This window comes from Heliangelus exortis, chromosome 27 (genome assembly GCF_036169615.1).
Source record: "Heliangelus exortis chromosome 27, bHelExo1.hap1, whole genome shotgun sequence".
In the NCBI taxonomy this organism is placed as follows: domain Eukaryota; kingdom Metazoa; phylum Chordata; class Aves; order Apodiformes; family Trochilidae; genus Heliangelus; species Heliangelus exortis.
In genome coordinates, this window is record NC_092448.1 from 624,846 (window position 1) to 652,541 (window position 27,696).

Sequence of the window (27,696 nt, forward strand, 5' to 3'; positions counted from 1 at the left end):
AACCTTCTTTGTGTTTGCACACTTGGAGTACTGAATATTCTGTAAGGCAGACTTCTCCTTTCCTACTCAGTATTGAGAGCTACATCTACCACTGCAGACGTGTGGAATCCCCTCAGTGTCAACACGAGTTTTCTCCTTCCCCTCTTTCATCCTCCTGTGTGGTACTGACTGTAGCACAATGGACATTCCAGTACCTGTAGGATTCCCAGTGGAAGGCTGAGGAGTGACTGCTTGCAAGGGCCTGGACTGATAGGATGAAAGGCAATGGGTTTAATTTAGAGAGGAGTTTATTTGGACTGGATGTAGGGAAAAAGTTCTTCATCATGAGAGTAGTGGAAAAAATGTCGCATGTTGACCAGTGAGGTGGTTGAGGTCTCATCTCTGGAAATATTCCAGGTCAGGCTTGAGGTGGCTCAGGGAACCTGATCTAGTTGAGAGTGTCCCTGATTACTGCAGGGGGGTTGCAATGGATGAGAATGAAAGGTCCCTTCTAAAGAAAAAATTCTTTCATTCTGAGATTCCCTGATGATATGACCTTCAGCCATCCCAGATACCATGGGGAATTCCCAGAGCTCTCCCAAGATGGGGTTTAGAGACCCCAAGCCCATGGCCAGTCTGCAGAGGTTTAAGGGTCAAGGCTTAATGCTGTGGAGACTGTGGGCAGTTCAGGAGGATCCTGGGAGTGCCTGAAGGGTGGGTTTGGGCATGGTGGAGCTTTTCTTCAGAGTGGGCAACAGCTTGGGCAAGAAGTAATTCCCCAAAGTGCAGCTGGGGATGGCTGGAGTGGAGAGCAGAAGAAAGAAATGTCAGTGCAAGGGCCATGCTGGGGAACAGCACATCCCCCAGCAGGAGCCTGGATCAGGCCAAGGCTCTGTGTGCCAAGGCAGAGGCAGGGAGGACACAGAGATGTCAGGAGAGGAAGGGGACAGCAAGGTGGGGCAGGCGGGTGAAGGAGCAGAGCCTGCAGGGCAAGAGGCACAGGGGATGGGACAGCCCAGGACAGACTGTGCTGGAGATGAGAGAGGGCAAAGGTGTGGAAAAGCTGGAGGCAGACTTGGCAGAGCCAAGCTCTCCATGCCTTTGCTGCTGGCTCTTGTCTCTGTCCCTGATGGCCATGGGGAGACAAGTGGAGCTTCCAGCAGCACTGGGGCTCAGGGCCTCCTTGTCCATGTGCAGGAGGCTGGCTGGGAGGTGCCGGGCCATAGTCCTGCCCTTGGCATTGCCCATCTGCACATGCCAGTGGTGCCAGGAGAGCCCTGAGGGCTGAGGGAGGGACAGGATCTCCCTCCCTTGCCAGGGGCTGGGGCTCAGGGCTGGCACCTTTGGGGAATGGGCTCAGGGCTGGGCCCTTTGCAGTCCTGACACACAGCCAGGCTTCCTCAGCACCAGAGCCACCTGCACCTTCCTTTTCCCCACCTGCCATCACTGCCTCCTGCTTCCTGCTCCCCCCACCCCCTGCAGGGGACGCTGCTTTCTCAGGGCTATCCCTCAGGGGGACCCAGGCACACGCCAAGAAACTTCAGAAACTTGGGACTCTGCCTTGGACTTGCTTGTTTACAAAAAAGCTTCTGCAGCTTCCTCTCCTTGCCTCTTGAGCAATTGTCATGGGCTCAGCATCAACCCCCCAGAGGGCTCCTGACAGCTGTGAGCTGGGCTCCTGGGATGGAGGGAGCTGCTGGCAAGTGGGCAGTGCTGCAGAGAGACAGCTCTGGGCAGGAGCAGCTCCTCTGCAGAGCGCAGCAGGGCTGAGGGCACTGCCAGGGTATCTGGGGGAGATGAGCAAGGCAGAGAGAGCTTCAAGGGGGTGAAGATGGAGGGCATGAGTGGCAGCTGAGGGGAGGAGAACCTTCCCAGCTTCTGCCATGGTGAGTGTCTGGTGCAGGGCAGTGAAGCTGGTGCAGTGTCTGGAGGCATCTCCTCAAGCTGCAGAGCCAGAGCTGCTGGGAGCTGGAAGGGGGGAAGGGGCTGGAGGTGGAAGGGGAATTGTGAAGAGGAGGGAGGGGGTGTGTGCAGGCAGGGGTGGCCAGGGCTGTCCTTCAGAGCAGGGTCCTGCAGCCCAGGGGCTGTGTGCTGGGGCAGGGACTCTGCTGCCTGCCTGCCTGCCTGCCAGGGGCAGCTCTCAGCCTGCCCGGGGAGCTCCCTGGTGCTGGCAGAAGCTGTGGCTGGCAGGAGACAGGGAGCACAGGGCAGGCTCCTGGTGCTGCTGAGAGAGGGATGAATTGCTCAGGGCTGCTCACAGCTCCAGCTGCTGCCCAGAAGATTTCTGAGGGGACTTTTCAGGAGTCCCTTCAGGGCAGGGCTTTCCTGCTCCACTCTGGGCTCTCCTCAGGCTCTGCTTCCACTTGTGTCTCCAGGGCATGGAAAGCTCTTTCTGCACTCTGCAGAAGGCTCACAGACTCCAGTTCTCCTCAGCCCTTGTCTGAGCTGCTCCTGAGCCCCTGCACAGGCAGAGATGCCCCTGGATAGGTCCTGCTGCTGCCAGGAGGGGTCTGCAGGGCAGAGCTGAGCACTCAGGGGGTGGGATGGGGGCTGTGAGCACTGACAGGGAGGAGAGCTGGGGACAGAGAAAGAGCTGCAGGCAGCAGAGATGGGCAGGGATGGAGAGGGAGCTGCTGCCTGGAAGATGATGGCAGGGGGGATTCCTGCACCTCCCAGCCATCCCCTGCAGAGCTGCTGCCCTCCCTAGAGCTAAACCCTGCTCTCTGTCACACAGCACAGTCCCCCAGCCCTTCAGATCATGGGCACTGAATTCTGAGCATCCTTCCAGCAGCCCCCCCACACACCAGAGAGGAGAAATGCTGGAGTCTCTGCCTGTGTCTCCCTGTCCCGACTCTCTTGGCAGCAGAACTTTGGCAGGTTCCCCTCTTGCCCCTGCTGCTGCTGCCCTTGTTCTTCCCCTTCTTTTTGTTGGGGTGGGGTTGAGGACTTGGGTGAAGCTCTGACTTTGATGCTGCAGATCCTCTCCTGTCTCTGTTTCCATGGAAGTAAAGCATCCAAACCACCTGAGTGCAGGTTGACTGCAGGGTATTAGGCTGGGGGTCAGTCCACCCTCCCATCAGGATACTCCAACTTTAGGGTCTTGTTCTCTTTGTGCAGCTGGGGGCAGGACTGATGGACAGAGTGGCTGTCCTCACTCTGCACTAAGGGACAGTCCCTTTGCCTCTCAGCACCCTCAAGTTTTCATTTGCAGTGCAGCAGAAATTGCAGGGCTTCTGCATTTAAATTTTCTTCATGACTGTTGGGGAGAAAGGATATCAGAGCAATTCACCCTGAATCCTTTCAGCTCCGCTCTGCAGGCTGGTGGCTCATAGGTGGTTACAATGTCGAAAAGCTCTTGCACTACAAGAGTGGATTTAACCTGTGATGCCTCCTGCTCCTTTTTAGCATTTGCTGTAGGGTAGCACTGATCCCTCCCACTCCTTTATGGACATTCAACCAGGATCTCCCAGGGTGTTTGGAAAGGGACAAATGTCCCTTTCCAAAGGAGATCATGAAATGGGAGAAGCAGCTTATGTGAATCTAGGAGAAATTAAGTAATGTTTTTTGAAGTAACAATGCCCCAACTTCTCTTTTTATTTTCTCCCGCTGATAGGTCTATAACCCCAGAGAAATCCAATGTCCAACAGCAGCTCCATCACAAATTTCCTCCTCCTGGCATTTGCAGACAGGCGGGAGCTGCAGCTCTTGCACTTCTGGCTCTTCCTGGGCATCTACCTGGCTGCCCTCCTGGGCAACGGCCTCATCATCACCACCATCGCCTGTGACCACCACCTCCACACCCCCATGTGCTTCTTCCTCCTCAACCTCTCCCTCCTCGACCTGGGATCCATCTCCACCACTCTGCCCAAAGCCATGGCCAGTTCCCTCTGGGACAACACGGACATCTCCTACAAGGCATGTGCTGCACAGCTCTTCTTCTTTGTCTTTTTGATGTCAGCTGAGCTTTATCTCCTGACGATCATGTCCTACGACCGCTACGTGGCCATCTGCAAACCCCTGCACTACGGGACCCTCCTGGGCAGCAGAGCTTGTGTCCACATGGCAGCAGCTGCCTGGGGCTCTGGGTTTCTCACTACTCTGCTGCACACAGCCAATACATTTTCCCTGCCCCTCTGCCAGGGCAATGCCCTGGACCAGTTCTTCTGTGAAATCCCCCAGATCCTCAAGCTCTCCTGCTCACACTCCTACCTCAGGGAATTTGGGCTTATTATCATAACTTGTTTTTTAGTTTTTGTCTGTTTTGTTTTCATCGTGGTGTCCTATGTGGAGATCTTCAGGGCTGTGCTGAGGATCCCCTCTGAGCAGGGAAGGCACAAAGCCTTTTCCACATGCCTCCCTCACCTGACCGTGGTCTCTCTGTTTGTCAGCACAGCCATCTTTGCCTACCTGAAGCCCCCTTCCATCTTCTCCCCTTCCCTGGATCTGGTTGTGGCAGTTCTGTACTCGGTGGTTCCTCCAGCAGTGAACCCCCTCATCTACAGCATGAGGAACCAGGAGCTCAAGAATGCCCTGAAGAAACTGATATCTAGATGATTTTTCAAAAGGGTCAAAATGATTGGCTTCATCTTCATGTCTCTCGTAATGTTACTCACTAGAAGCCCAACCAGTCTTCAGGAAAGTTTTACTGAGTTTTGTTGTAGATACTGCTTATTTGGATTGGTATTTTTCTCTGCTTTCGTTTTCAAATTATTGCCTAAAAAGTACTGTCATTGGTTGTGTCCTTTCTCATCACTGATGTCTCCATGTATTAATTAACCATGAGATTTTCACAGAGGAAATGTGTTCTCTGTGTGTTTAAACACAATAAAGAACCTTCCAGTGAATGTTTTCCTGAGGCCCTTCCTTTGAGACCCTCTCTGGAGCTGCAGGGCAGTGCCTGTGTGCAGAGGTGGAGGGGAAAGAGTCCTGGCACAAGGGCACTGCCCGGGAGCACCAGCGCTTGATCTTTTCCAAGCTGTCCCCTTTCCAGCTCCACAGTCTCCTTCTGCACCCTTGGGTAGGGCCTGAGTGCTCTGGCAGCTTGGTCACAGCCCTGCGGTGTGACAGTCCTGTGCCCGCAGGCAGGGACAGGGCACGGGCACTGCTGGGACAGAGCTGGCCTCCAGAACAGCCCTTCCATCATCACAGGGGATCTCCTCAGCTCAGCTCTTCTTCCACACTTGCTCTCAAGAAGCTGCCCAAGGAGTCGACTCTGCAGAGATTGTTGCTCTGCTGCTTTCTCTGGGGGCTCCCTCTGATGCCATCATGGTCCCGGGGCGGGGGGTTTGGGGACTTAGGGCTGGCTCCTCTGTCACTTCTTTGGTGTCCAGAGCCCTCAGGGATGGTGACTGTTGTGCAATAAAGAGAGCCCATGGCAGTGGAATCAGGCAGGGCCCCTCTGAGCACCCTCCATGGGCACCCAAGAGCTTGTGTGGGAGGTGGTCAGTGTCAGTGAGCACCATCAGCTGGGTCTGCCTCCCAGCTTGACCAGCACAGCCCATGAACAGAGTCAGGTGGATAAGGAAAAGTGTCCAGCAAATCTAGGAAGTTTTTCCTACCCCTCCACTCTGACCTGGTGAGACCACACCTGGAATACCGGATCGAGTTGTTCAATTGAGACAGGGATCTACTGGAGAGAATCCCAGTGAGAGCAAGGATTATTAAGGGATGTGAACATCTCTCATATGAAGAATAACGGAGAGAGTTGGAGCTGTTTAGCTTTGTGAAAAGAAGTCTGAGGAGGGAATCTTATGAATATCTATAAACATCAGAGGGGTGGATGTCAAAATGAAGGGGCCAATCTCTTTTCAGTGGAACAATGGGTTTAAGCTTGAATATAGGAAGATCCACTTCAAGATTACAAGAAACTTCTTGACTGTGAGGCCTGCCCTGGGTGATCCTGCTTTGGCAGAGGGGTTGGACTGGATGATCTCTAGAGGTCCCTTCCAACCCCTAACATTCTAGGATTCTAGGATTCTATGACCTCAGTCCCTGGGACAGTGATGGGGTCCATCCTGCTCCAGGCAGGTGAAGGACAAAGAGGGGATTGCTGAAGCAGAGTGGGCAGGGGACAGAAAGGCATGGGGTGCACCTGGCCTTTAGCAAGCCCTTTGCCATGCTCTACCATTGTCCTGTTGTAGCCAGACTGGTGATGTCTGGATTGAAGAGGTGGGTGATGTGGTGGGTGGGAAGTTCAGGAGATGATGAGGGTCACAGTGCCATCAGGGATCCAAAGTCCTCCTGGCAAGCAGTGACGGTGCCTCAGTGTCCAGAACTTGTGCCAACACTGTTTGCTGTCTTTATAATCCCCCTGAGGGGTGGGACAAAAGGCACTTTCAGCCCCTTGGTGGATGAAGCCATGCTGGGGAAGCCCTTGAGCAACCTCATCTGGTTCATCCTGCCTTGAGCAGGGCACTCAGACAAGGAGATGCTCGGGGGTCTCTTCCAGCCTGAGGTATTCTGTGATTCAGAATGATCTGGAGGGTCATGGGAATGATCTGTAGGATAATGCAGCAGGAGGAGCACGGGAAGCTCATCCACGAGCAGCTCCAAGAGACACCACTGCTGAGTGAGGCTGATGCTGTGGATGGGATTAAGAAGTGAGTTCCATGGAGACAGGGACAGGGTTGGCTTCACTTGAGTGGGATCCTGGAATCCTGGAATGGGTTGGATTGGAACTGGATGATCTTTAACCCTTCCAACCCAACCCATTCCATGATTCCATTGTTCTGTGACACAGTCCCAGCCAGTTCCAGGCCTGGGAGTCTCCACAGCCACCACCAGGGCTTTGTGATGCAGGGTCTGGTGCCTGGACACCATTGTCATGGGGGTCTCCATGGTGACCCTGGGGGTATATAAGGGGTGTGGAGACCTGGGGTGCCCATATCTGGGAGAGCACCTCCCTCAGGAGTCAGCAGCTGCCCCGGGTGACCATGGAATGTCTGTGGCAGAAAATGCCCAAGATGTCCATGGAGAAGGAGGTGGAAGCCTGCTGCCAGCCCTCCACAAGACCCCAAGGTCAGTGACTGAAGGAAGGGCCAGAGCAGAAGTTCCCCTGCAGGCTGTGGGGAGAGGGCAGCTGTCCCCTGCAGCCCATGGAGGAGCACGGAGGGGCAGATGTGGATCTGCAGCCCATGGAGGAGCACTCTGTACCAGGGTGACATCAGTTACTAACTGAAATACATTAAATTTTTGAAAAAAGTCACATTTGAGCAGCGTGAGCATGGCTGGGGCAAGGGTCAGGAAGGTGAGATGCCTCTTGTCTCTCTGTGTCTAGATTTCCTTCTTTTCCTTTCCAGCAGGGCTGTTCCATGCCAGCTGTGCAGTTGAGTTTCCAGCCCCTCAGTCTCTCTCCCTTCTCCTCTCTCCTTTCCCCAGAGGGGAAGGTGTCTCTGCTCCAGCACTGCTCTCCCCTCGGGGACTGCTCTCAGCTGCCCCTCTCCTCTGCCCTGCAGCTCTCAGAGCGGTTCCTTTCCCCTGCTTGAAGATGTTGATGGCAGAGGCACTGTGGCTGCTGTGAGAGCTGTGTTTGGATTGGGTGTGCTTGAAATGCTCGAGTAGCACAGCTGGCAAAAGCTCTGGTGTTTGAGGAGCTGATTCTGAGGCTTTTCTCCCCAAACCCCCCTGGTTCTGTTCAGGCAGAGTTTCTGGTGGCCGCTCAGTCCTGCTGCCAGGGAGCCTGGGGAGCGTGGGGCACGGGTGTTTCTGCCTGGCTGTAGACTCCAGGAGCTGGCACAGCTCTTCAGAGGAGCGTTACTGCTCCTTGCCTGTCAGGAGGGATGCTTCATGAGCTCTCCTGAAACCTCTGTGACACCGTGGGTCATGAGACAGGATGCCTCCAGCAGCCTGCAGTCAGGCTTCTGTCAGTTGTCTCCTGATTCAAAACCCAATCCCCACTCAGAGTGCAGATATTTGGTTTATTAAGATCTGCCCAGAAAAGGTGCCAGGAGACATTTCCCCAAAGCCTGAGGCCTTTGGAGAAGACATTAGGGTTTGCTGTGCAGACCAAAGACACAGAAGAACCTTCAGGGCAGTAAAGGCTGCCTTGTTCATTGTCCTCCTGATTTACACCTGAAAGCACTGATTCAACAGCTTCTTATCTCCAGGCTCCTGAGGTCTTTGTTTTGTGATCAGGTCAGGAAGTGTGTCCTCCCATTCCCTCCACCTCACCCTCATGACATCAGTCCTTCAGATTTTTAAGCCTGGAATACCCTTTGTGGCAGTAAAAAGTTTTCTTTTGACCACAAATCCCCCCTTTGAGATTCATGGGCGTATTTTACACAGCCTTCACTTTTGTGGTTGTTGAACCATGAGTCACAGAACAGATTGTGTTTGAGGGGACCTGAAAGATCATCTAGCTCCAACCCCTTGCATGGGCAGGGATATCTCCTACTTGACCAGGATGCTCCAAGCCCCATCCAACCTGGCCTTGATTCTCTGGGCAAACTGGGCCTCTTCCTCACAGCAAAGAATTTCTTCCTCATATCTCAAACCAATCACCCTTCTTCAAATCTGAAACCATTCCCCCTTGTCTGGTCTCCCCAAGCCCTTGTCAAAAGTCCCTCCTCTTCCCTCCTCATTTTATGATTCTGTGATAAAATATGCAGCCCTTGGAAATGATAAAGGGGGTGTCAGGTGATCGTTCCCAAAGCTATGAAACAATATTTAAAAGGAGAGGAATAATAATCTAGTGTTAACAATGAGTACAATGGCTCCAGTGGGAAGGCAGTGGTCACGTTATGTGGAGGAGGAGGTCCCAGGTGTGGGAACATTGTCTGGTAGGATGGGACCCACTGGGAAAGGCAGCCATGGAAGAAACCAAGCCATCCCCTGAAAATTCAGTCATAGAATGGTTTGGGTAGGAAGGGACCTTGAAAGGTCATCTAGTCCTGCTCTACAGGGAGGGTACTGGTAGTCATACTGTGGAACACTGGGGCTGGCCAGGTCAGAGCAGATGCCCTGGACTTTACATCATACAAGGGTTGGACTTGATGATCTCTGAGGTCCCTTCCAATCCAGCCAATTCTATGATTCTATGATCATGGTCACATGGATCAGTCATTCCAGAGCTTTGGAGAACCCAACACAACATTCTGATCTCCCTTGCTCTCACATAGTCTGCAGCCTGCCAAAACTCAAGGTTCTCTGAAGAGAAAAATTATTTCAGAATAAATTCACTTCTATGAAGAGGAACAAGCTGAGTGTGAAATGGAAATGAAGGAAGAGCCTTCAGGGCAGTACTCACTGGGCTGGTCATTGTCCCCCTGAGTTTACACCTGAAAGCAGTGAATTAACAGCCTCTTATCTCCAGGGCCCTTGGGCTCTGTGTTGAGGTTGGGTCAGCACCACCCAGCTCTGATGTGTCCCCTCCCCCGCCCATGCCACAACCCTGATGTCCCCAACCCCACCCAGGACACAACCCTGATGTCCCCCCCCTGCCAACTTCCAACCTCATCCCCCCAGGTCGGGTCCCTCCCCCCCGAGGCCCCTCCCCACCTTTTCTTCCTCCCCCACCACTTCCCATGATCACACTGCAGCTCCCGGGAGGTTTCTCTCCGCCACCCCAGGGCTGCACCCACACCCCCGCCCCACAGCCAGGACCCCCCAACTGGTGACTGCCAGAGCATCGCCCCCCCCTCCCCATCGGCCTGGGCTGTGCCCCCCCTGCAGGTACCGGGAGGTGATGGGAGGTGATGGGAGGGGGGTGGTTATCCCAGTACTGCCCAAACTGGGGGTGAGCAGCACAAGACGGGATAGGGGGGGGAAGGGTGAGAGGGGAGAGCTAAACTTATACCTGGAATGAGGGTGGTGGGATTGGTGACCCTCAAACTTTTTAAGAAGGGTGGAGGAGCTGTGATTGGGTCTCCCCCCACTTCATCCAGGGATTCCCAACTCCTTCTGGTTTGGAGGGCTCTGATAGGGGATCCCCAAGTCATCCCAATGGTTTGGGGGCTGTAGCTGGGGACCCTCAAATCACCCTGGAGCCAGGGGTACTGATGGCAAGTCTGGAATACTTCCAGAGGACTTAATAATCCCAGGGCTGAGGAGCCACAATCGGGGGCTCCCAAAATTTCTCAGGAGACCCCAACTCATCCCAGTGGATGACAGCTCATCCTGGATGTGGGTGCAGCTGGGGAATCCCAAGGTCTTGGTGGGATTTGGTACCATGACGGGGAATCCAAACTCATACCAAAGTGGGTGATGGAGATATAAGACCCTGAATCACCCCAGGGGTTTAAGACAGCAATGGGGGAGTCCTAAATTACCTTGTGCAGTGTCAGTACAATTGGGTCAGCACAGCTCAAGCCAGGAGTGGCTCAAAGCCCCAGTGCCCCCTGCCCCACTGGTTTTGGGTGCCAGTGTAGCTCCTAAAATGAAGTAAAGGATAATCAGTGGGTGTCCAGATCTATGTGTAACCTCCCTATTCGACATCGCAGTCCATTTTCACCCACACTATGTTTGATGTAGGTTTTGGTTGCCCCCACCACACAAAAACCCCAAACTCTACTTTGTTAGCATACTAGGCCTTCTTTCCCAAAGACGGGGTGACTCCATCTGGGCAAAAACATCTCTGGGTGCCCTAAGGAAAAGAAAAGCTTTCAGTCAGAGTGTCATTTGGGATAAAAATAATTGAATCCATCCAGGATTAAAATTTGACATTGGCGAGCAACGCAGAAGGTTTAGGATCCACTCAGCCCATCTCCAGAATCAGAAAATCCATCAGGGTGAGAGACCCCAGAGATGTCCTGACTGCGGGAGACAGTTTAGTGACAGCTCGGATCTGGTCCCACGGTGACACCATCACACAGGCACCATGTCCTACACCTGCCCTGACTGCGGGAAAGGTTTTCGATGGAGATCAGTTTTTATCCAGCACCAACGGATCCATACGGGTGAGAAACCCTTTAAATGTTCTGAGTGTGGGAAGGAGTTTACCCGAAGTTCCAATTTATCACGGCATCACCGCATCCACACGGGAGAGAAACCCTATAAGTGTCTGGAGTGTGGGAAGGATTTTACCCGGAGTTCCTCCTTATCACAGCATCGCTGCATCCACACGAGACAGAAACCCTATAAGTGTCTGGAGTGTGGGAAGGAGTTTTCCCAGAGTTCTGCATTATCACGGCATCACCGCATCCACACAGGAGAGAGACCCTATAAGTGTCTGGAGTGTGGGAAGGAGTTTGCCAAGAGTTCCAATTTATCACAGCATCGCCGCACCCACATGGGAGGGAGACCCTATAAGTGTCTGGAGTGTGGGAAGGTTTTTTCCCGGAGTTCCTCTTTATCACGTCATCACCGCATCCATACAGGAGAGAAGCTGTATCCCTGCACTCTCTGTGGGAAAGCCTTCAACAACAGCACCTCTTGGATTAATCACCAACATGTCCACACTGGGGAAAAACCCTACACGTGTCCCCAGTGTGGGAAGGGCTTCAGAGCCAGCTCGAATCTCACCCAACACTTACGGATCCATAGGAGTGAACGTCCCTACAAGTGTCCCGAGTGCGGGAAGAGCTTCAGAGCCAGCTCGAGTCTCACCCAACACTTACGGATCCATAGGGGTGAACGTCCCTACAAGTGTCCACACTGTGGGAAAAGCTTCCGTCAAAACTCCCATTTGAAGAACCATCAACGCCTCCATACCAGTGAAAAACTTTAAAGCAACTCCCAGTGCAACAAGAGATTTTACTGGAAATTAGATTTCATCTGTCATTACCTGACCCATCACAGCCATCACCAAGTATGAAGGGTCAAGTTGACCTCATTTTCCAAGCTCCATCACACCAATGATGCTTTCTTCAGCTTCTCGTGGAGAACAAAATGGAGTCAGATCAGGAACCGCTTCATGTCCCATCCAAAATTTGACTTTTTATATTTGTTTCAGCGTCACGAATGTTTTTTTCCAAATAAGGAAAAAACAGGAAAGTATTTCCAATTATGACACCCTCCTAAAGGGATGTGGCAGGATGGGATCCTGGACACTTCTCCTGCACAGCAGGCTGGGAGTGCAGCTGAGGGAGCAGTAGAAGAGGGAGGCAGCAGACTGCAGGACAATGCTGACAGCAGCAGAGCAGGATCATCTCTACTACACGGTTTTTAAATCCTTCCAGGGATGGTGATTCTACCACCTTCCTGGGCAGACTGTTCCAACACTTAACTACTCTCTCAGAAAAGAAATGAGAGATCTGACCTAATCCTCCCCTGGTGCAACTTCAGGCCATGTCCTCTTGTCCTCTCATTGTTCACTTGAGAGAAGAGGCCAGCACCCACCTCAACGCAACCTCCTTTCAGGGAGATGTAGAGAGCAAGAAGCTCTCCTCTCAGCCTCATCTTCTCCATACTGCACATTCCCAATTCCCTCAGTCTCTCCTCAGAGCACTTCTTCTCCAGACCCTTCACCACCTTGTGGATGCCTGTAGGCTCCAGGAGCTGGCACAGCTCTTGAGAGGAGCGTTACTGCTCCTTGCCTGTCAGGAGGGATGCTTCATGAGCTCTCCTGAAACCTCTGTGACACCAGGGGTGATGTGATGGGACACCTCGAGCAGCCTGCAGTCAGGCTTCTGTCAGCTGTCTCCTGAAATAAGAGAATTACATCTCGAATGGTTTCTCACGAGGATGGAACAAGCTGGTGACAGCTCAGTAGACAAGAATCTGTATGAAAAGCCCCAGAATATCTTCCTTGCTTGACTGATTCATTTCTTGTGAAGCAGGAGATTTATAGAAATAGAAGTAGTAGTTTAAAGAAACATATATGCAATGGTTCTACAGAAGTAGAAGTATAGGAGTAGCAGAAATATATAAGCAATATTTTAAGGGAGTCTCATGGAAATTTAATGGCTGACTAACATAGGTAGGTGTGTGTATGGCAAGGGTAGATGTGATAATGGTATGTAGTTACTATGGAAAACTTATGCATGGGAGAAGATAATGGGATATATAAATGTTGCTGAAATCTGCAGGAGGACCAAAACTGAGACAAAAATTAATTATGAGTTCCTTTTGTATTTATAATTGTGCTGCATTTGTGTAAATTTTCCATTCTTATTTGGTTTTGTTATGCTCTACTGTTGTGAAGTTTGTGATCACTCTATACAGTGATTAATGCAACTGCACATAATGCCACCAGGAAGTCTCTCATTTGGAGTGCCCTTTTAGTGTCCTAAAAGACATCAATTTGTAAAGTGCACCTCTTGAACAATTGAATTAGAAATGCTTTTAGAGAACTAAATTCACAGGTACATCAAGTCCCAAGGATGTTGCTACAGAACCCTTAGCTTTGGAGGTGACCCTGCTTGAAGAACAAGGACTCTGCACATCACACATATCACCACTGCCTGAACTGAAGAAGCTGGAGTGAAGATGCTAAGCTTGTAGCCATCATGATATCATTGCCTTATGATATAGCCATTTGATATCATCATGCCTTGTGATATTTGGACTCATGGGGTGAGGGGATTGCATTGTTGAGATGTCATTTGAGTATGTGGGTTTTGTGATCCAAGCAATCAGCCTTTGTGATTGCACAGCCTGAACACTGAAGTATCTACTTTTGTGCTTTTATAATACCTATATTAATGCATACTTGTGAGTGATTTGTGTTCCCTAGAACTTGCTTGAAAATAAACTTCAACTTTTAGAGCAACAGAATTGATGTTTAGACTGTAGAGAAATAGACCTTGAGTTTCATTTCATCTTAATCTGATCAAGGGGTACTCGCATGGTCTCAGGAGGCTGTCACTCTTTGTTTACCCTCCAAGGGTAACTTTTCCCTCAAAGGGAAACTCTGGCCTGGGAGATGGAATCTCCTTTGGCTGTTGTCTGGGTCAGGCCATGGGATGTGACAGTCCTGTGCTGTTGTGCCAGCAGCAGGTGGTTGTGCTGGAGTGCCCTGACATTTCCTGTAGCCCCCCAGGGCTGTGCTTGGCCACTCAATTGAGCAGCTGCCCTGACTGAGGTTGGAGCAGCCCTGGCACCTCCAGTGCCACCCGTGGCTGTGTGGGAAGAGGAGGGAAAGGAGATTCCCCCTGGCACTGCCTGGGTGTCCAGTGGGAGAGTGGGAGAAGCAGAGGTTGTGTCTCGAGAGGGAAAGTGGCTGTGCTGGAAAGGAGGGAGGGAGGGGACATGAGCCATGACTTCAGTGTGTGTCCCATTGGGTTCCTGGGGAGCCCCAGGGAGAGCTGGAGGGAGTCCCCAGAGAGCTGAGCAAGTGGCCAAGTCTGGCGCTGGTCCTGTGCTGCTGGGCTGGGCTCCTGAGCCTGAGAGAGCTGCTGGCAAGCAGAGAGTGCTGCAGAGAGAGAGCTCTGGGCAGGAGCAGCTCCTCTGCAGAGCGCAGCAGGGCTGAGGGCACTGCCTGCAGGCAGCAGGGCAGGGCAGAGAGAGGAGGGAGAGAGAGGAGAAAGGCAGCCTGGGCTGGGAGGAGAGCTGAGAGCTGCCTGGGCTGGGGGAGAGAGAAATCTTCCCAGCCTCTGCCATGGTGAGTGTCTGGTGCAGGGCAGTGAAGCTGGTGCAGTGTCTGGAGGCATCTCCTAAAGCTGCAGAGCCAGAGCTGCTGGGAGCTGGAAGGGGGGAAGGGGCTGGAGGTGGAAGGGGAATTGTGAAGAGGAGGGAGGGGGTGTGTGCAGGCAGGGGTGGCCAGGGCTGTCCTTCAGAGCAGGGTCCTGCAGCCCAGGGGCTGTGTGCTGGGGCAGGGACTCTGCTGCCTGCCTGCCTGCCTGCCAGGGGCAGCTCTCAGCCTGCCCGGGGAGCTCCCTGGTGCTGGCAGAAGCTGTGGCTGGCAGGAGACAGGGAGCACAGGGCAGGCTCCTGGTGCTGCTGAGAGAGGGATGAATTGCTCAGGGCTGCTCACAGCTCCAGCTGCTGCCCAGAAGATTTCTGAGGGGACTTTTCAGGTGTCCCTTCAGGGCAGGGCTTTCCTGCTCCAGTCTGGGCTCTCCTCAGGCTCTGCTTCCACTTGTCTCTCCAGGGCATAGAGAGCTTTTCTCTGTCTAAGCTTGGTGGGATGGAAACTCAGCTGTGCAGGGGAGAGCAGGGGCTGAGAGTCCTCAAGCATCACCTGGAGAGGGACTGGGAACCTCAGGAAGTGCCTCCACCCACCACCCCTCAGCAGCTCAGCTCCGCTCAGCCTCCCCTTTCCATTGTCCTCAGGGGGTGTGTGCCCTGTTCTTTAGCCCCTGCACCCCCTGAGTGGCTGCAGGGCAGAGCTGGGCACCCAGGGGCTGGGCTGGGCTCTGTGAGCAGGGGCAGGAAGGGAGACGGGGCCAAGGAACCAGCTCCTGGCTGGGGCAGCTCCAGGCAGCAGATGTGTCCATGGCAAGGAGGTGTCCATCTTCCCTCTGCCCTCTGGAGCTCTGGGCAATGCCCTCTGTGAGGCTGGGGAGGAGCTGACCCTCCCTTCATCAGACCAGCTCCCCCTTCTCTGCACGTAGCCACAGGCAATCCTCTTGCCTTGCTCTGTTCTCCCCAAGTGCAGGAGAAATGCTGAGGGTTTGAGACATCCAGGAACATTTCCCAGGGGAGATGGGGGGAGCTGAAATGAATCCCAAACCTCTCTGAATTCGCTTTCTGGCACCTTGCTTTGTTAGCTCTGAGAATGTAGATGGTGATATCCCCTTTTGTTTACCACTTCCTTGATATGACAATCTTGACCACTGGTGCTTCCCCTGACCCTTAGTCCCTTGGGATCAGAGCTGCAGAGCAGATCTGACTCTGAGGCAGCCACCACAGAGAGGTTCTGTTCCTCACTACACAGTCAGCCAGCAACATTCAGAGATCCACCCATGGAGATCAAGGAAGATCTGATAGCAACGTCTTTGTCTTTGTTCCAGGAAAAAAAGGTATGGAAACTGTCTTTGATCTTGCAGACAAGTTTCCTGGAATGACATAATGTATTTGAGCAAATCTGTATTAATTTGTCCCTTTTTTTTTCTCCTATGAAAGTCCACCATTCCCAGAGGCAGATGCCCAACAGCAGCTCCATCACAAATTTCCTCCTCCTGGCATTTGCAGACAGGCGGGAGCTGCAGCTCTTGCACTTCTGGCTCTTCCTGGGCATCTACCTGGCTGCCCTCCTGGGCAACGGCCTCATCATCACCACCATCGCCTGTGACCACCACCTCCACACCCCCATGTACTTCTTCCTCCTCAACCTCTCCCTCCTCGACCTGGGATCCATCTCCACCACTCTGCCCAAAGCCATGGCCAATTCCCTCTGGGACAGCACAGTAATCTCCTACAAGGCATGTGCTGCACAGCTCTTCTTCTTTGCTTTTTTCATTCCAGCAGAGTTTTATCTCCTGACCATCATGTCCTACGACCGCTACGTGGCCATCTGCAAACCCCTGCACTACGGGACCCTCCTGGGCAGCAGAGCTTGTGTCCACATGGCAGCAGCTGCCTGGGGCTCTGGGTTTCTCAATGCTCTGCTGCACACAGCCAATACATTTTCCCTGCCCCTCTGCCAGGGCAATGCCCTGGACCAGTTCTTCTGTGAAATCCCCCAGATCCTCAAGCTCTCCTGCTCACACTCCTACCTCAGGGAACTTGGGCTTATTGTGGTCAGTGCCTGTTTAGTTTTTGGCTGTTTTGTTTTCATCGTGGTGTCCTATGTGGAGATCTTCAGGGCTGTGCTGAGGATCCCTTCTGAGCAGGGAAGGCACAAAGCCTTTTCCACGTGCCTCCCTCACCTGGCCGTGGTCTCCTTGTTCGTCAGCACATCCATCTTTGCCTACCTGAAGCATCCCTCCATCTCCTTTCCATCCCTGAACCTGGTGGTGTCATTTCTGTACTCGGTGGTTCCTCCAGCAGTGAACCCCCTCATCTACAGCATGAGGAACCAGGAGCTCAAGAATGCCCTGAAGAAACCGATATCTTGGTGATTTTTCAAAAGGGTCAAAATGATTGGCTTCATCTTCTTGTCTCTCCTATTGTAACTCACTAGAAGCCCAACCAATCTTTAGAAAAGTTTTACTGAACTTTGTTGTTGATACTGGTTATTTGGATTGGTATTTTTCTCTGCTTTCCTTTTCAAAATATTACCTAAAAAGTACTGTCATTGGTTGTGCCCTTTCTCAGCATTGATGTCTCCATGTATTATTTAACCAGGAGATTTTCACAGAGGAAATGTGTTCTCTCTGTGTTTAAACAGAATAAAGAACCTTCCAGTGAATATTTGCCTGAGGCCCTTCTGTTGAGTTCCTCTCTGGAGCTGCAGGGCAGTGCCTGTGTGCAGAGGTGGAGGGGGTGTGTCCAGCAATTCTAGGGAAGTTTTCCTACCCTTCTCTTCTGACCTGGTGAGACCACACCTGGAATACTGGATCCAGCTGTTCAAGAGAGACAGGGATCTACTGGAGAGAGTCCCAGTGAGAGCACGGATTATTAAGGGATGTGAACATCTCTCATATGAAGAATAACAAAGAGAGTTGGAGCTGTTTAGCTTTGTGAAAAGAAGGCTGAGGAGGGAATCTTATGAATGTCTATAAACATCAGAGGGATGCGTGTCAAAAGGAAGGGCCCAATCTCTTTTTAGTGGAACAATGGGTTTAAGCTTGAATATAGGAAGATCCACGAAGATTACGAGAAACTTCTTGACTGTGAGGCCTGCCCTGGGTGATCCTGCTTTGTCAGAGGGGTTGGACTGGATGATCTCTAGAGGTCCCTTCCAACCCCTAACATTCTAGGATTCTAGGATTCTATGACCTCAGTCCCTGGGACAGTGATGGGGTCCAGCCTGCTCCAGGCAGGTGAAGGACAAAGAGGGGATTGCTGAAGCAGAGTGGGCAGGGGACAGAAAGGCATGGGGTGCACCTGGCCTTTAGCAAGCCCTTTGCCATGCTCTACCATTGTCCTGTTGTAGCCAGACTGGTGATGTCTGGATTGAAGAGGTGGGTGATGTGGTGGGTGGGAAGTTCACGAGATGATGAGGGTCACAGTGCCATCAGGGATCCAAAGTCCTCCTGGCAAGCAGTGACGGTGCCTCAGTGTCCAGAACTTGTGCCAACACTGTTTGCTGTCTTTATAATCCATCTGTGGGGTGGGACAAAAGGCACTTTCAGCCCCTTTGTGGATGAAGCCACGCTGGGGAAGCCCTTGAGCAACCTCATCTCGTTCATCCTGCCTTGAGCAGGGCACTCAGACAAGGAGATACTCAGGGGTCTCTTCCAGCCTGAGGTATTCTGTGATTCAGAATGATCTGGAGGGTCATGGGAATGATCTGTAGGATCATGGAGCAGGAGGAGCACAGAAAGCTCATCCTCGAGCAGGTCCAAGAGACACCACTGCTGAGTGAGGCTGATGCTGTGGGTGGGATTAAGAAGTGAGTTCCATGGGGACAGGGACAGGGTTGGCTTCAGTTGAGTGGGATCATGGACTCATGGAATGGGTTGGGTTGGAACTAGATGATCTTTAACCCTTCCAAGCCAACCCATTCCATGATTCCATTGTTCTGTGACACAGACCCAGCCAGTTCCAGGCCTGGGAGTCTCCACAGCCACCAACAGGGCTTTGTGATGCAGGGTCTGGTGCCTGGACACCACTGTCATGGGGGTCTCCGTGGTGACCCTGGGGGTATAGAAGGGGTGTGGAGACCTGGGGTGCCCATATCTGGGAGAGCACCTCCCTCAGGAGTCAGCAGCTGCCCTGGGTGACCATGGAATGTCTGTGGCAGAAAATGCCCAAGATGTCCATGGAGAAGGAGGTGGAAGCCTGCTGCCAGCCCTCCACAAGACCCCAAGGTCAGTGACTGAAGGAAGGGCCAGAGCAGAAGTTCCCCTGCAGGCTGTGGGGAGAGGGCAGCTGTCCCCTGCAGCCCATGGAGGAGCACGGAGGGGCAGATGTGGATCTGCAGCCCATGGAGGAGCACCCTGCACCAGGGTGATGTCAATTATTAACTGAAATACATAAAATTTTAGAAAAAAGTCACATTTGAGCAGCGTGAGCATGGCTGGGGCAAGGGTCAGGAAGGTGAGATGGTTTTGTCTCTCTGTGTCTGGATTTCTAGTGAGTTCCATGGGGACAGGGACAGGGTTGGCTTCAGTTGGGTGGGAGGTGTCCCTACCCATGCATGCAGGGGTTTGGAATAAGATGACCTTTAACCCTTCCAACCCAACCCATTCCATGATTCCATGACTCTGTGACACAATCCCAGACAGTTCCAGTCCTGGGCTCTCGACAGCACCACCAGGGCTTTGTGATGGGGTAGGTGCAGTTTCTCAGCTGTTCCCTTTACAGCTGAGACCCAGCCCCGATGAGGAGCCATGACAGCATCTTCATATTCTCCTGCTGTTTTAATCCCATCACCCACAGCTGGTTCCATTTCTCCAGGAACCCATAACATCACTGATAGTGTCTGGTTAAATGGGGATGGTGCAGCATGCACAAACCTTTGCCTCACAGGCTGAGGGCATGGCATGTGATAAGGATCTACAGTCTCATCATGGTATAGATCACATCTCGTACAGCCAATTCTTTCAGATACCTGAGAGCTTTTCCAAGTGTGGCTGCTCTGACCTGTGGGCAGTCTATTTCCTCTTTATAGGGATATTTCCTGTGTGTATGAAATGTGTATCCTATGTGTATCTCCTAGGTGTGTGTAAAATCACTGTACCATGTACCACACTGTTGAAGACGATATCACAACTACTGTTTGTAAGCACCTCTTACCAAGAATGAACCACAGAGCAACTCTAATCCCAGATAAAAAGCCACAGATCACATACCCTGAGAACAAGGTACAGCAGGATTGGTTTAATTTCCAACCCTGTGAAATTTCTAGAGAAAATAGTTTGATTCCCACTCAGTGGAGCCACCTGGGTATCCTCCCACTGAAGTAAAAATTCAGACTATTCATATAAAAGAGTTGAAATTTCAACTGGGCTCGAACTAATGAGCTTAAGCCCCACGTTGGGCGCCAATAAATCTTTCAGGGTTTAATGCTGGGCCGGCAGTTAACTGAATGACAGAAGCTCTCTATTAATGCCCCTCCCCACCCTGATAAAGAAAGGAGAGAGAATTAGAGACACTTATGGGTATGAAACTAGGCTACACAGCTTTAATGAAACAGTAATGATAAAAAGGAAAAATTACTAAATATATACAAATACGTAGAAAATTGGTACCATGTTCCCCCCCCCCCCCCCCCCCCCCAATAACTCTCTCGTCAGAACCAAGTCTTCAGGGCAGCCCTGGGAAAGTCCAGGCTGGACTCCTGGGGTCATCAGGCCAGGTTTAATCCCAGATCAGTTGTAGTGGTGATGGTGGGGTGATCATTGCCATCTGGAGTTCCTCCCTTGTTTTCGTTCATTTTAAAGCTTTTTTAAAGCAGTTTAAAGAAGGAGCTGCAGTCATGGATAGTGTAGGGCAGCCTGCAGGAGAGGAGGCCAAGGGCTCTGGAAGGATGAAAGGCTCAACAGGACTAAGGGCTTTGTCACCTCAGACCTGGCAGCTGCTTCAACTACCAAGGTCTGCCAGGAGTAATTTTGTCCTGACACTCTGGACTTTCTTTCCCCTTCTTGGGGACATGTCAGAAAATTTTTGTTACTTATTTTCATACTCCACTGTCCCCAGGAAGAGTCCTGACTCACAAATGAGGGATGGGCTCTGCCTTCCCATTGCCTGGAGGTCAGAGTTTGGCTTCATTGCTTTATTAATAAATAAATAATGAAAAATCCTTGGCTTTAGAGCCACCTTTACAGAGCCTTTTCCTCCCTGCAATCATGGCCTCCAGTGATCTGTTCTAACAAGGCCATGAGGAGGCTCTGGCAGCAATGGCCCTCAGTGGGGCCAATCAATGCTTCAAGGTACTTTCAGGTTCCATTCTGACTTCTGGAGCAGTTTGTTCATTCATCTCTCAGCACCTGAGGATCATGGACTCAGCACCAAACACACCCTGGGGCCCTTTGAAATACAGAGAGCACTAAAGGGCCATGGCTCTCCAAGGGATATTCTTGACATCTTCAAAATTTGTGCAGCTAATTGGAGAGGTTTTCCCACTGTAGTTAAGGAGAAATATTTTGTACTGTGAATAATAAAATGTGCTTGTGGTTGTTTTGGGGTTTTTGGTTTCTGGGTTTTTTTTTAAATATATTTTAATAGATCATCTAATGATTTTCATTTTAGAGAAGAGATGATGGAAGTTCCCTGAGCTCTGACACTCTGTGGGTAACTTTACTTCTCACCTCTCCAGCCCCACCATTCCTTTCATGTCTCACCTGGGACTTCCATCCCTGGAAACACAATGACAGAGTTGGCTAAGGAGGCAATCAGAGCTTTGACTCCCTAGAGCTGAGAGCATTAGCATAGGTGAGAAGAATGGGAATGAACAAAGAGGAGTATTTAATTATTAATCAACCAATCATTAAACTCTTCTTGTCTCAATCCATTCCTCCACCCCACTGCTATGGGAAAGCTGGGTCAGACGCTGCGATAAGCTCAGTGTCTGGCTTGGGTTCAAATACAACAGTCTTTGTTTGGGCCCCACGTGGGGCACAAAGGGCTGAGATAATGACAGATCTGATCATGGTGTGTCCATCTTTTTGTGTCTCCTGACACAAAGGATTTCTCATAGGATTATCCCTTTTAAAAACGTGACCTCATTAGGGGCAGCTCGTACTTAGCATATGGTGGAAGAGTGTGTTTGATTGGCCATGAAACTTTATCATGCTTTGCTTTGTTTTATTTGGTTTGCAAAGAGGAAAACTCCTGCTGTGCCCATGTGCAGCAGTTCTCTAAGGAAAAGAGGGGGGAGCTGGTGCAAAGGAGCTGAACCATCCAGCTGCAGAGACCAGGGGAGAAGTCTGATGGGAGGAGAAGTGATGCAAGTGCCAGGGGCCAAGGAGAGCAGTGGTGGGGTTGGGGAGGTGAGGAGCAAGGGTGTCCATCCAGGGTCAGACCTCAAGGGGCTGCTTCTCCTTCTGGTGCAGACCTCCTGAGGAGACCCTCTGGGTCATTATCACTTGGAGAATGCTGATAGAACCTCTCCTCTGAAGTACAAAGAAATGAAATATTCCCTTTAAAAGAGAAGTGCAAAAGTGCACTTTGAAATCTTCCTCCTGATATCCACAGGTAAAAAAATAATAACTCCAGGGAACCCTACAGGTCTTGAAGACATGAATGAAAAAACAAAAGATAAACAGATCCTTTGGGCTTTCGAGGCTCATTAAATGAACCTCAGATCCTGAGAGAAGAATGCAAAAAACCTCTGATAAAGTTAGTCAGAAGCAAAACCCAAAATACCTTCACACACTGATGGGCCCCCCTGAGCCTGCCAGAGCCTCCCCATGGCCTCGTTAGAGCAGATCCCTGGAGGCCATGATTGCAGGAGGCAAAGGCCCTGTGCTGGTGGCTGTAATGCTGAGAAAAGCCTTTGGTTTGTTGGATGCAGCAGAAAGGCCAAGCCCTGACCCCAGGCCCTGGGAAGGCAGATCCTGAGAGCCTCAAGAGAAAGTTTCCTCTCCCCAGCCTTGGTGGCCCAGGACACTGCTATGGCCAAGGGGACAATGACCTCACTCCTTGACAGAGCCCTTGGCCACCTCTCCTGCAGGCTGTCCTACACTGTCCATGCCTGCAGCTCCTTCCCTTCAGGCTGTTGTCACCCTTCCTGCTTTCCCACCTAAATCTCACCCCAGCATTTCCAGATCTTGTCTGCTGTCTCTCTGCTCTCCCTGGCTTTGCCTTGAAAACAAAATCTTGCACTCCAGGACTTGCAAAATCCAGAACCCCTCTGGGTAAACCTCTAACACAAGGATACCCTTGGGGTGAGACTTCTTGTTCTTTCCCTACAGTCTGACATTTCCAAGGTGACCTTTGAGAAGGTTTTGGACTACCAAGAGAAGTTCCATCACAAAGTCATAGAGCTGTCTGGATGTGAAGGGATGTGACAGACCAGACTTGTATTTCTCATGATCACTCCAAAAGGACTGCCCATACCACCTTTGTGGAAGCTTCCCCAGGGTACAGTCTGGAGTTTTGATGGGATGGGTAAAAACTGAGGGACAGAATTAAGCGTGAAGTGGTCTGATAAGAATGTGTGCCTGAGAGTCTGGGATGGATGCTTCTGATTACATCCCTCTATTCAGTCTTGCTCTGGGCTGGGGATTTAGGAATGCCCCAGGACATTCCTCTTATCGCTGTTTCTTTGTCTGATTTTTTAAGCCTGTTCTGTTTGTTTCCTAGAGAAAGAATTGCTCCTCTAAGTGATAATGTGAGCCTCAGTCCTTTCACTCTGTACCAGTCAGTGGTGTCAGAGGAGCTGTCGAGCATTTTCTGGGACCGTATGGTTTCAGTCCCTCTCCCCAGCAGGGCCAGGTCTGGCACTCAGGTTGGATCCAGCAGCACCTTGGCTCCTCTCTGAGAAGGAGTTTAGAAAGCAAGGGGGTGCGAGCTGTGTCTCCCTGGGTGCCCTCCCCGGGTCATGACAAGTGCCCAGCAAGACCTTTCCCCTGGGGCTGCTCCCAGCCAGGCAGCCCCAGCCTGTGCCATGGCCCGGGTGAGTCCCCTGCAGGGGCAGACACTGGCACTTGTCCTTCTGAGATTTCTCTCCAGATGAGCTCTGCTGCTCCGTGACACATTTCATGCAGGCACAGCCCAGGACAGGGTGCAGTCCTGCTGCAGACTGCTCTATCTGATGGGATGGCCTCAGCAGTCCCTGGTGCTGTGTCACCCCGTGGCCGTCCTCTTGGGCAGCATCTCCAGCTCCTGGAGAAACCATGTCAGCTGTGGGGCTTCAGCGACAGCTCTGCCCCAGGCTCTGCTGGGCTCTGGGCCAGGAGAGAGCCCGGGCAGGGCTGGGAGTTCCCCCCATGCAGGCACTGAGCCCAGCAGGAGGATGGAGATGCTCTGGCAGAAAGACTCAGCCTCAACTGAGGACACCCGTGGCTTTCTCTGCCAGGGTTTCACTTGCCAGCCCAGAACAGCTCCCTCCAGGCTCTCCCACCTCCCCTCCCCTCTCTCCCAGCACAGCCCAGTTGCTGCTGGCCCCACACCAGTGCCCAGCCCAGGCTGCTCCCAGCAGTCCCACCACAGCCCCAGCCCCTCTGAAGGGCACAGCAGCTCCTGGGGGGCAGAGAGAGCTCAGAGCCCCAGATGGGTGACCATGCATGGCAAAAGGAGCAGGAGGCACCCTGTGTCCCCTGCTCTCCTCTCCAGGAGATCCGCAGAGCTCTGCAGCCCCTCGGGGCCATCCCCTCTGCCCAGCCCAGCACAACAGCCCTGGCCCTTGTGCTCCTCAAGAGCTCTGACTGCTCCAGGCACAGAGAAGCCTTCCCAGGGCTGCTGCAGCCAAGGAGGGGCTTTCACTTCCCATTCATCCCTGAGACATTTAGCAGGGATAGCAGAGAAAATATTTGATGCAGGTTTATTTATGTCACTTAAATTGAATGAAGGTTCTGCGTTTACACCATGTTTCTTGGAGAAAAAAAATAAATAGTTGTATATTAAAGTAGGAAAGATGAATAAAGATGTTACTTTGAAGAAAATAAAATTACAATTCAAGAAAAATGAAAAAAAAAAAAAAAGAAAAAAACGTGGACTGTTCTGACACAGAGACTGGGTCATTTGAAGAGGAAAAGAGGAAGCCTATGGCTGCTGAAAAACATTAACCACTTCCTCACAGAATTGTAGATTAAGTCAATCATTTTAATCCTTTTGAAAAATCATCCAGACAATCAGTTTCTTCAGGGCATTCTTGAGCTCCTGGTTCCTCATGCTGTAGATGAGGGGGTTCACCGATGGAGGAACCACCGAGTACAGAACTGCCACTACCAGGTCCAGGGAAGGGGAGGAGATGGAGGGAGGCTTCAGGTAGGCAAAGATGGATGTGCTGAGAAAAAGGGAGATGACGGCCAGGTGAGGGAGGCACGTGGAAAAGGCTTTGTGCCTTCCCTGCTCAGAGGGGATCCTCAGCACAGCCCTGAAGATCTCCACATAGGACACCACAATGAAAACAAAACAGCCAAAAGCTAAATAGGAAGTAATCACAATAACCCAATCGTCCCTGAGGTAGGAGTGTGAGCAGGAGAGCTTGAGGATCTGGGGGATTTCACAGAAGAACTGGTCCAGGGCATTGCCCTGGCAGAGGGGCAGGGAAAATGTATTGGCTGTGTGCAGCAGAGCAGTGAGAAACCCAGAGCCCCAGGCAGCTGCTGCCATGTGGACACAAGCTCTGCTGCCCAGGAGGGTCCCGTAGTGCAGGGGTTTGCAGATGGCCACGTAGCGGTCGTAGGACATGATCGTCAGGAGATAAAACTCTGCTGAAATGAAGAATAAAAAGAAGAAGATCTGTGCAGCACATGCCTTGTAGGAGATGTCCGTGTTGTCCCAGAGGGAATTGGCCATGGCTTTGGGCAGAGTGGTGGAGATGGATCCCAGGTCGAGGAGGGAGAGGTTGAGGAGGAAGAAGTACATGGGGGTGTGGAGGTGGTGGTCACAGGCGATGGTGGTGATGATGAGGCCGTTGCCCAGGAGGGCAGCCAGGTAGATGCCCAGGAAGAGCCAGAAGTGCAAGAGCTGCAGCTCCCGCCTGTCTGCAAATGCCAGGAGGAGGAAATTTGTGATGGAGCTGCTGTTGGGCATCTGATGCCTCTTGGAATGGTGGACTTTCATAGGAGAAAAAAAGGGACAAATCAAGACAGATTTTCTCAAATACATTATGTCATTCCTGGAAACTTGTCTGCAAGATCAAAGACAGTTTCCATACCTTCTTTTCCTGGAACAAAGACAAAAACTTTGCTATTAGATCTTCCTTGATCTCCATGGGTGGATCTCTGAATGTTGCTGGCTGACTGTGTAGTGAGGAACAGAACCTCTCTGTGGTGGCTGCCTCAGAGTCAGATCTGCTCTGCAGCTCTGATCCCAAGGGACTAGGGGTCAGGGGAAGCACCAGTGGTCAAGATTGTCATATCAAGGAAGTGGTAAACAAAAGGGGCTATCACCATCTACATTCTCAATGCTAACAAAGCAAGGTGCCAGAAAGCGAATTCAGAGAGGTTTGGGTTTTTGTTTCAGCTCCCCCCATTTCTCCTGGGGAATGTTCCTGGATGTCTCAAACCCTCAGCATTTCTCCTGCACTTGGGGAGAACAGAGCAAGGCAAGAGGATTGCCTGTGGCTGCGTGCAGAGAAGGGGGAGCTGGTCTGATGAAGGGAGGGTCAGCTCCTCCCCAGCCTCACAGAGGGCATTGCCCAGAGCTCCAGAGGGCAGAGGGAAGATGGACACCTCCTTGCCATGGACACATCTGCTGCCTGGAGCTGCCCCAGCCAGGAGCTGGTTCCTTGGCCCCGTCTCCCTTCCTGCCCCTGCTCACAGAGCCCAGCCCAGCCCCTGGGTGCCCAGCTCTGCCCTGCAGCCACTCAGGGGGTGCAGGGGCTAAAGAACAGGGCACACCCCCCCTGAGGACAATGGAAGGGTGAGCCTGAGCTGAGCTGCTGGGGGGTGGTGGGTGGAGGCACTTCCTGAGGTTCTCAGTCCCTCTCCAGGTGATGCTTGAGGAGTCTCAGCCCCTGCTCTCCCCTGCACAGCTGAGTTTCCATCCCACCAAGCTGAGCCAGAGAAAAGCTCTCTATGCCCTGGAGAGACAAGTGGAAGCAGAGCCTGAGGAGAGCCCAGACTGGAGCAGGAAAGCCCTGCCCTGAAGGGACTCCTGAAAAGTCCCCTCAGAAATCTTCTGGGCAGCAGCTGGAGCTGTGAGCAGCCCTGAGCAATTCATCCCTCTCTCAGCAGCACCAGGAGCCTGCCCTGTGCTCCCTGTCTCCTGCCAGCCACAGCTTCTGCCAGCACCAGGGAGCTCCCCGGGCAGGCTGAGAGCTGCCCCTGGCAGGCAGGCAGGCAGGCAGCAGAGTCCCTGCCCCAGCACACAGCCCCTGGGCTGCAGGACCCTGCTCTGAAGGACAGCCCTGGCCACCCCTGCCTGCACACACCCCCTCCCTCCTCTTCACAATTCCCCTTCCACCTCCAGCCCCTTCCCCCCTTCCAGCTCCCAGCAGCTCTGGCTCTGCAGCTTTAGGAGATGCCTCCAGCAACTGCAGCAGCTTCACTGCCCTGCACCAGACACTCACCATGGCAGAGGCTGGGAAGATTTCTCTCTCCCCCAGCCCAGGCAGCTCTCAGCTCTCCTCCCAGCCCAGGCTGCCTTTCTCCTCTCTCTCCCTCCTCTCTCTGCCCTGCCCTGCTGCCTGCAGGCAGTGCCCTCAGCCCTGCTGCGCTCTGCAGAGGAGCTGCTCCTGCCCAGAGCTCTCTCTCTGCAGCACTCTCTGCTTGCCAGCAGCTCTCTCAGGCTCAGGAGCCCAGCCCAGCAGCACAGGACCAGCGCCAGACTTTGCCACTTGCTCAACTCTCTCGGGGCTCCCTCCAGCTCTCCCTGGGGCTCCCCAGGAACCCAATGGGACACACACTGAAGTCATGGCTCATGTCCCCTCCCTCCCTCCTTTCCAGCACAGCCACTTCCCCTCTCGAGACACAACCTCTGCTTCTCCCACTCTCCCACTGGACACCCAGGCAGTGCCAGGGGGAATCTCCTTTCCCTCCTCTTCCCCTGCAAGCCACGGGTGACACTGGAGGTGCCAGGGCTGGTCCCAGACCTGTGTGGGTCCCCAGCTCCAGCCCCTCAATGTCCTTCTTGTTGTGAGGGGCCCAGGACTGACCCCAGATTGGAGGTGCAGCCTCACCAGTGATGAGTCTTGATGATGTCAAGAATATCCCTTGGAGAGCCATGACTCTTTAGTGCTCT

At 52.4% G+C, this 27,696-nt stretch overlaps 4 protein-coding genes and 1 long non-coding RNA gene across 6 annotated transcripts in view; 3 read left to right on the top strand and 2 right to left on the bottom strand.

Annotated features, from left to right (window-relative positions):
- Window positions 1-27,696, bottom strand: part of LOC139787951 (uncharacterized) — a 540,427-nt gene that overhangs the window by 482,400 nt on the left and 30,331 nt on the right. The window lies entirely within an intron of this gene.
- LOC139787835 (olfactory receptor 14J1-like) lies at window positions 3,616-8,144 on the top strand. 2 transcript variants are annotated; one of them, XM_071727174.1, is made up of 2 exons: window positions 3,616-4,532; window positions 7,347-8,144. In XM_071727174.1, the coding sequence occupies exons 1-2, from the start codon at window positions 3,616-3,618 to the stop codon at window positions 7,537-7,539; spliced, it is 1,110 nt and encodes a 369-aa protein (XP_071583275.1). In that variant the 3' UTR covers window positions 7,540-8,144. The 2 variants fall into 2 exon arrangements, with proteins under 2 accessions (XP_071583275.1, XP_071583276.1); XM_071727175.1 differs by lacking the exon at window positions 7,347-8,144 and having other exon boundaries at window positions 3,616-4,750.
- On the top strand, window positions 10,637-12,149 carry LOC139787802 (zinc finger protein 345-like). Its single transcript, XM_071727132.1, has one exon. It carries the CDS (start codon window positions 10,793-10,795, stop codon window positions 11,639-11,641), a length of 849 nt encoding a protein of 282 aa, XP_071583233.1. The 5' UTR covers window positions 10,637-10,792; the 3' UTR covers window positions 11,642-12,149.
- LOC139787624 (olfactory receptor 14J1-like) lies at window positions 15,912-16,856 on the top strand. Its single transcript, XM_071726881.1, has one exon. The coding sequence runs from the start codon at window positions 15,912-15,914 to the stop codon at window positions 16,854-16,856; it is 945 nt and encodes a 314-aa protein (XP_071582982.1).
- Window positions 24,610-25,575, bottom strand: LOC139787623 (olfactory receptor 14J1-like). The gene has a single exon (XM_071726880.1). The coding sequence runs from the start codon at window positions 25,573-25,575 to the stop codon at window positions 24,610-24,612; it is 966 nt and encodes a 321-aa protein (XP_071582981.1).

What these genes read in the sequence shown, in the direction of transcription:
- LOC139787623 (XM_071726880.1), bottom strand. Translation starts at nt 25,575, where the DNA reads ATGAAAGTCCACCATTCCAAGAGGCATCAGATGCCCAACAGCAGCTCC.
- LOC139787835 (XM_071727174.1), top strand. Translation starts at nt 3,616, where the DNA reads ATGTCCAACAGCAGCTCCATCACAAATTTCCTCCTCCTGGCATTTGCA. An exon ending in AAGAAACTGATATCTAGATG is followed by an intron (nt 4,533 to 7,346) that starts ATTTTTCAAAAG and finishes TTCTCCTCTCTC; the next exon opens with CTTTCCCCAGAGGGGAAGGT.
- LOC139787802 (XM_071727132.1), top strand. Translation starts at nt 10,793, where the DNA reads ATGTCCTACACCTGCCCTGACTGCGGGAAAGGTTTTCGATGGAGATCA.
- LOC139787624 (XM_071726881.1), top strand. Translation starts at nt 15,912, where the DNA reads ATGAAAGTCCACCATTCCCAGAGGCAGATGCCCAACAGCAGCTCCATC.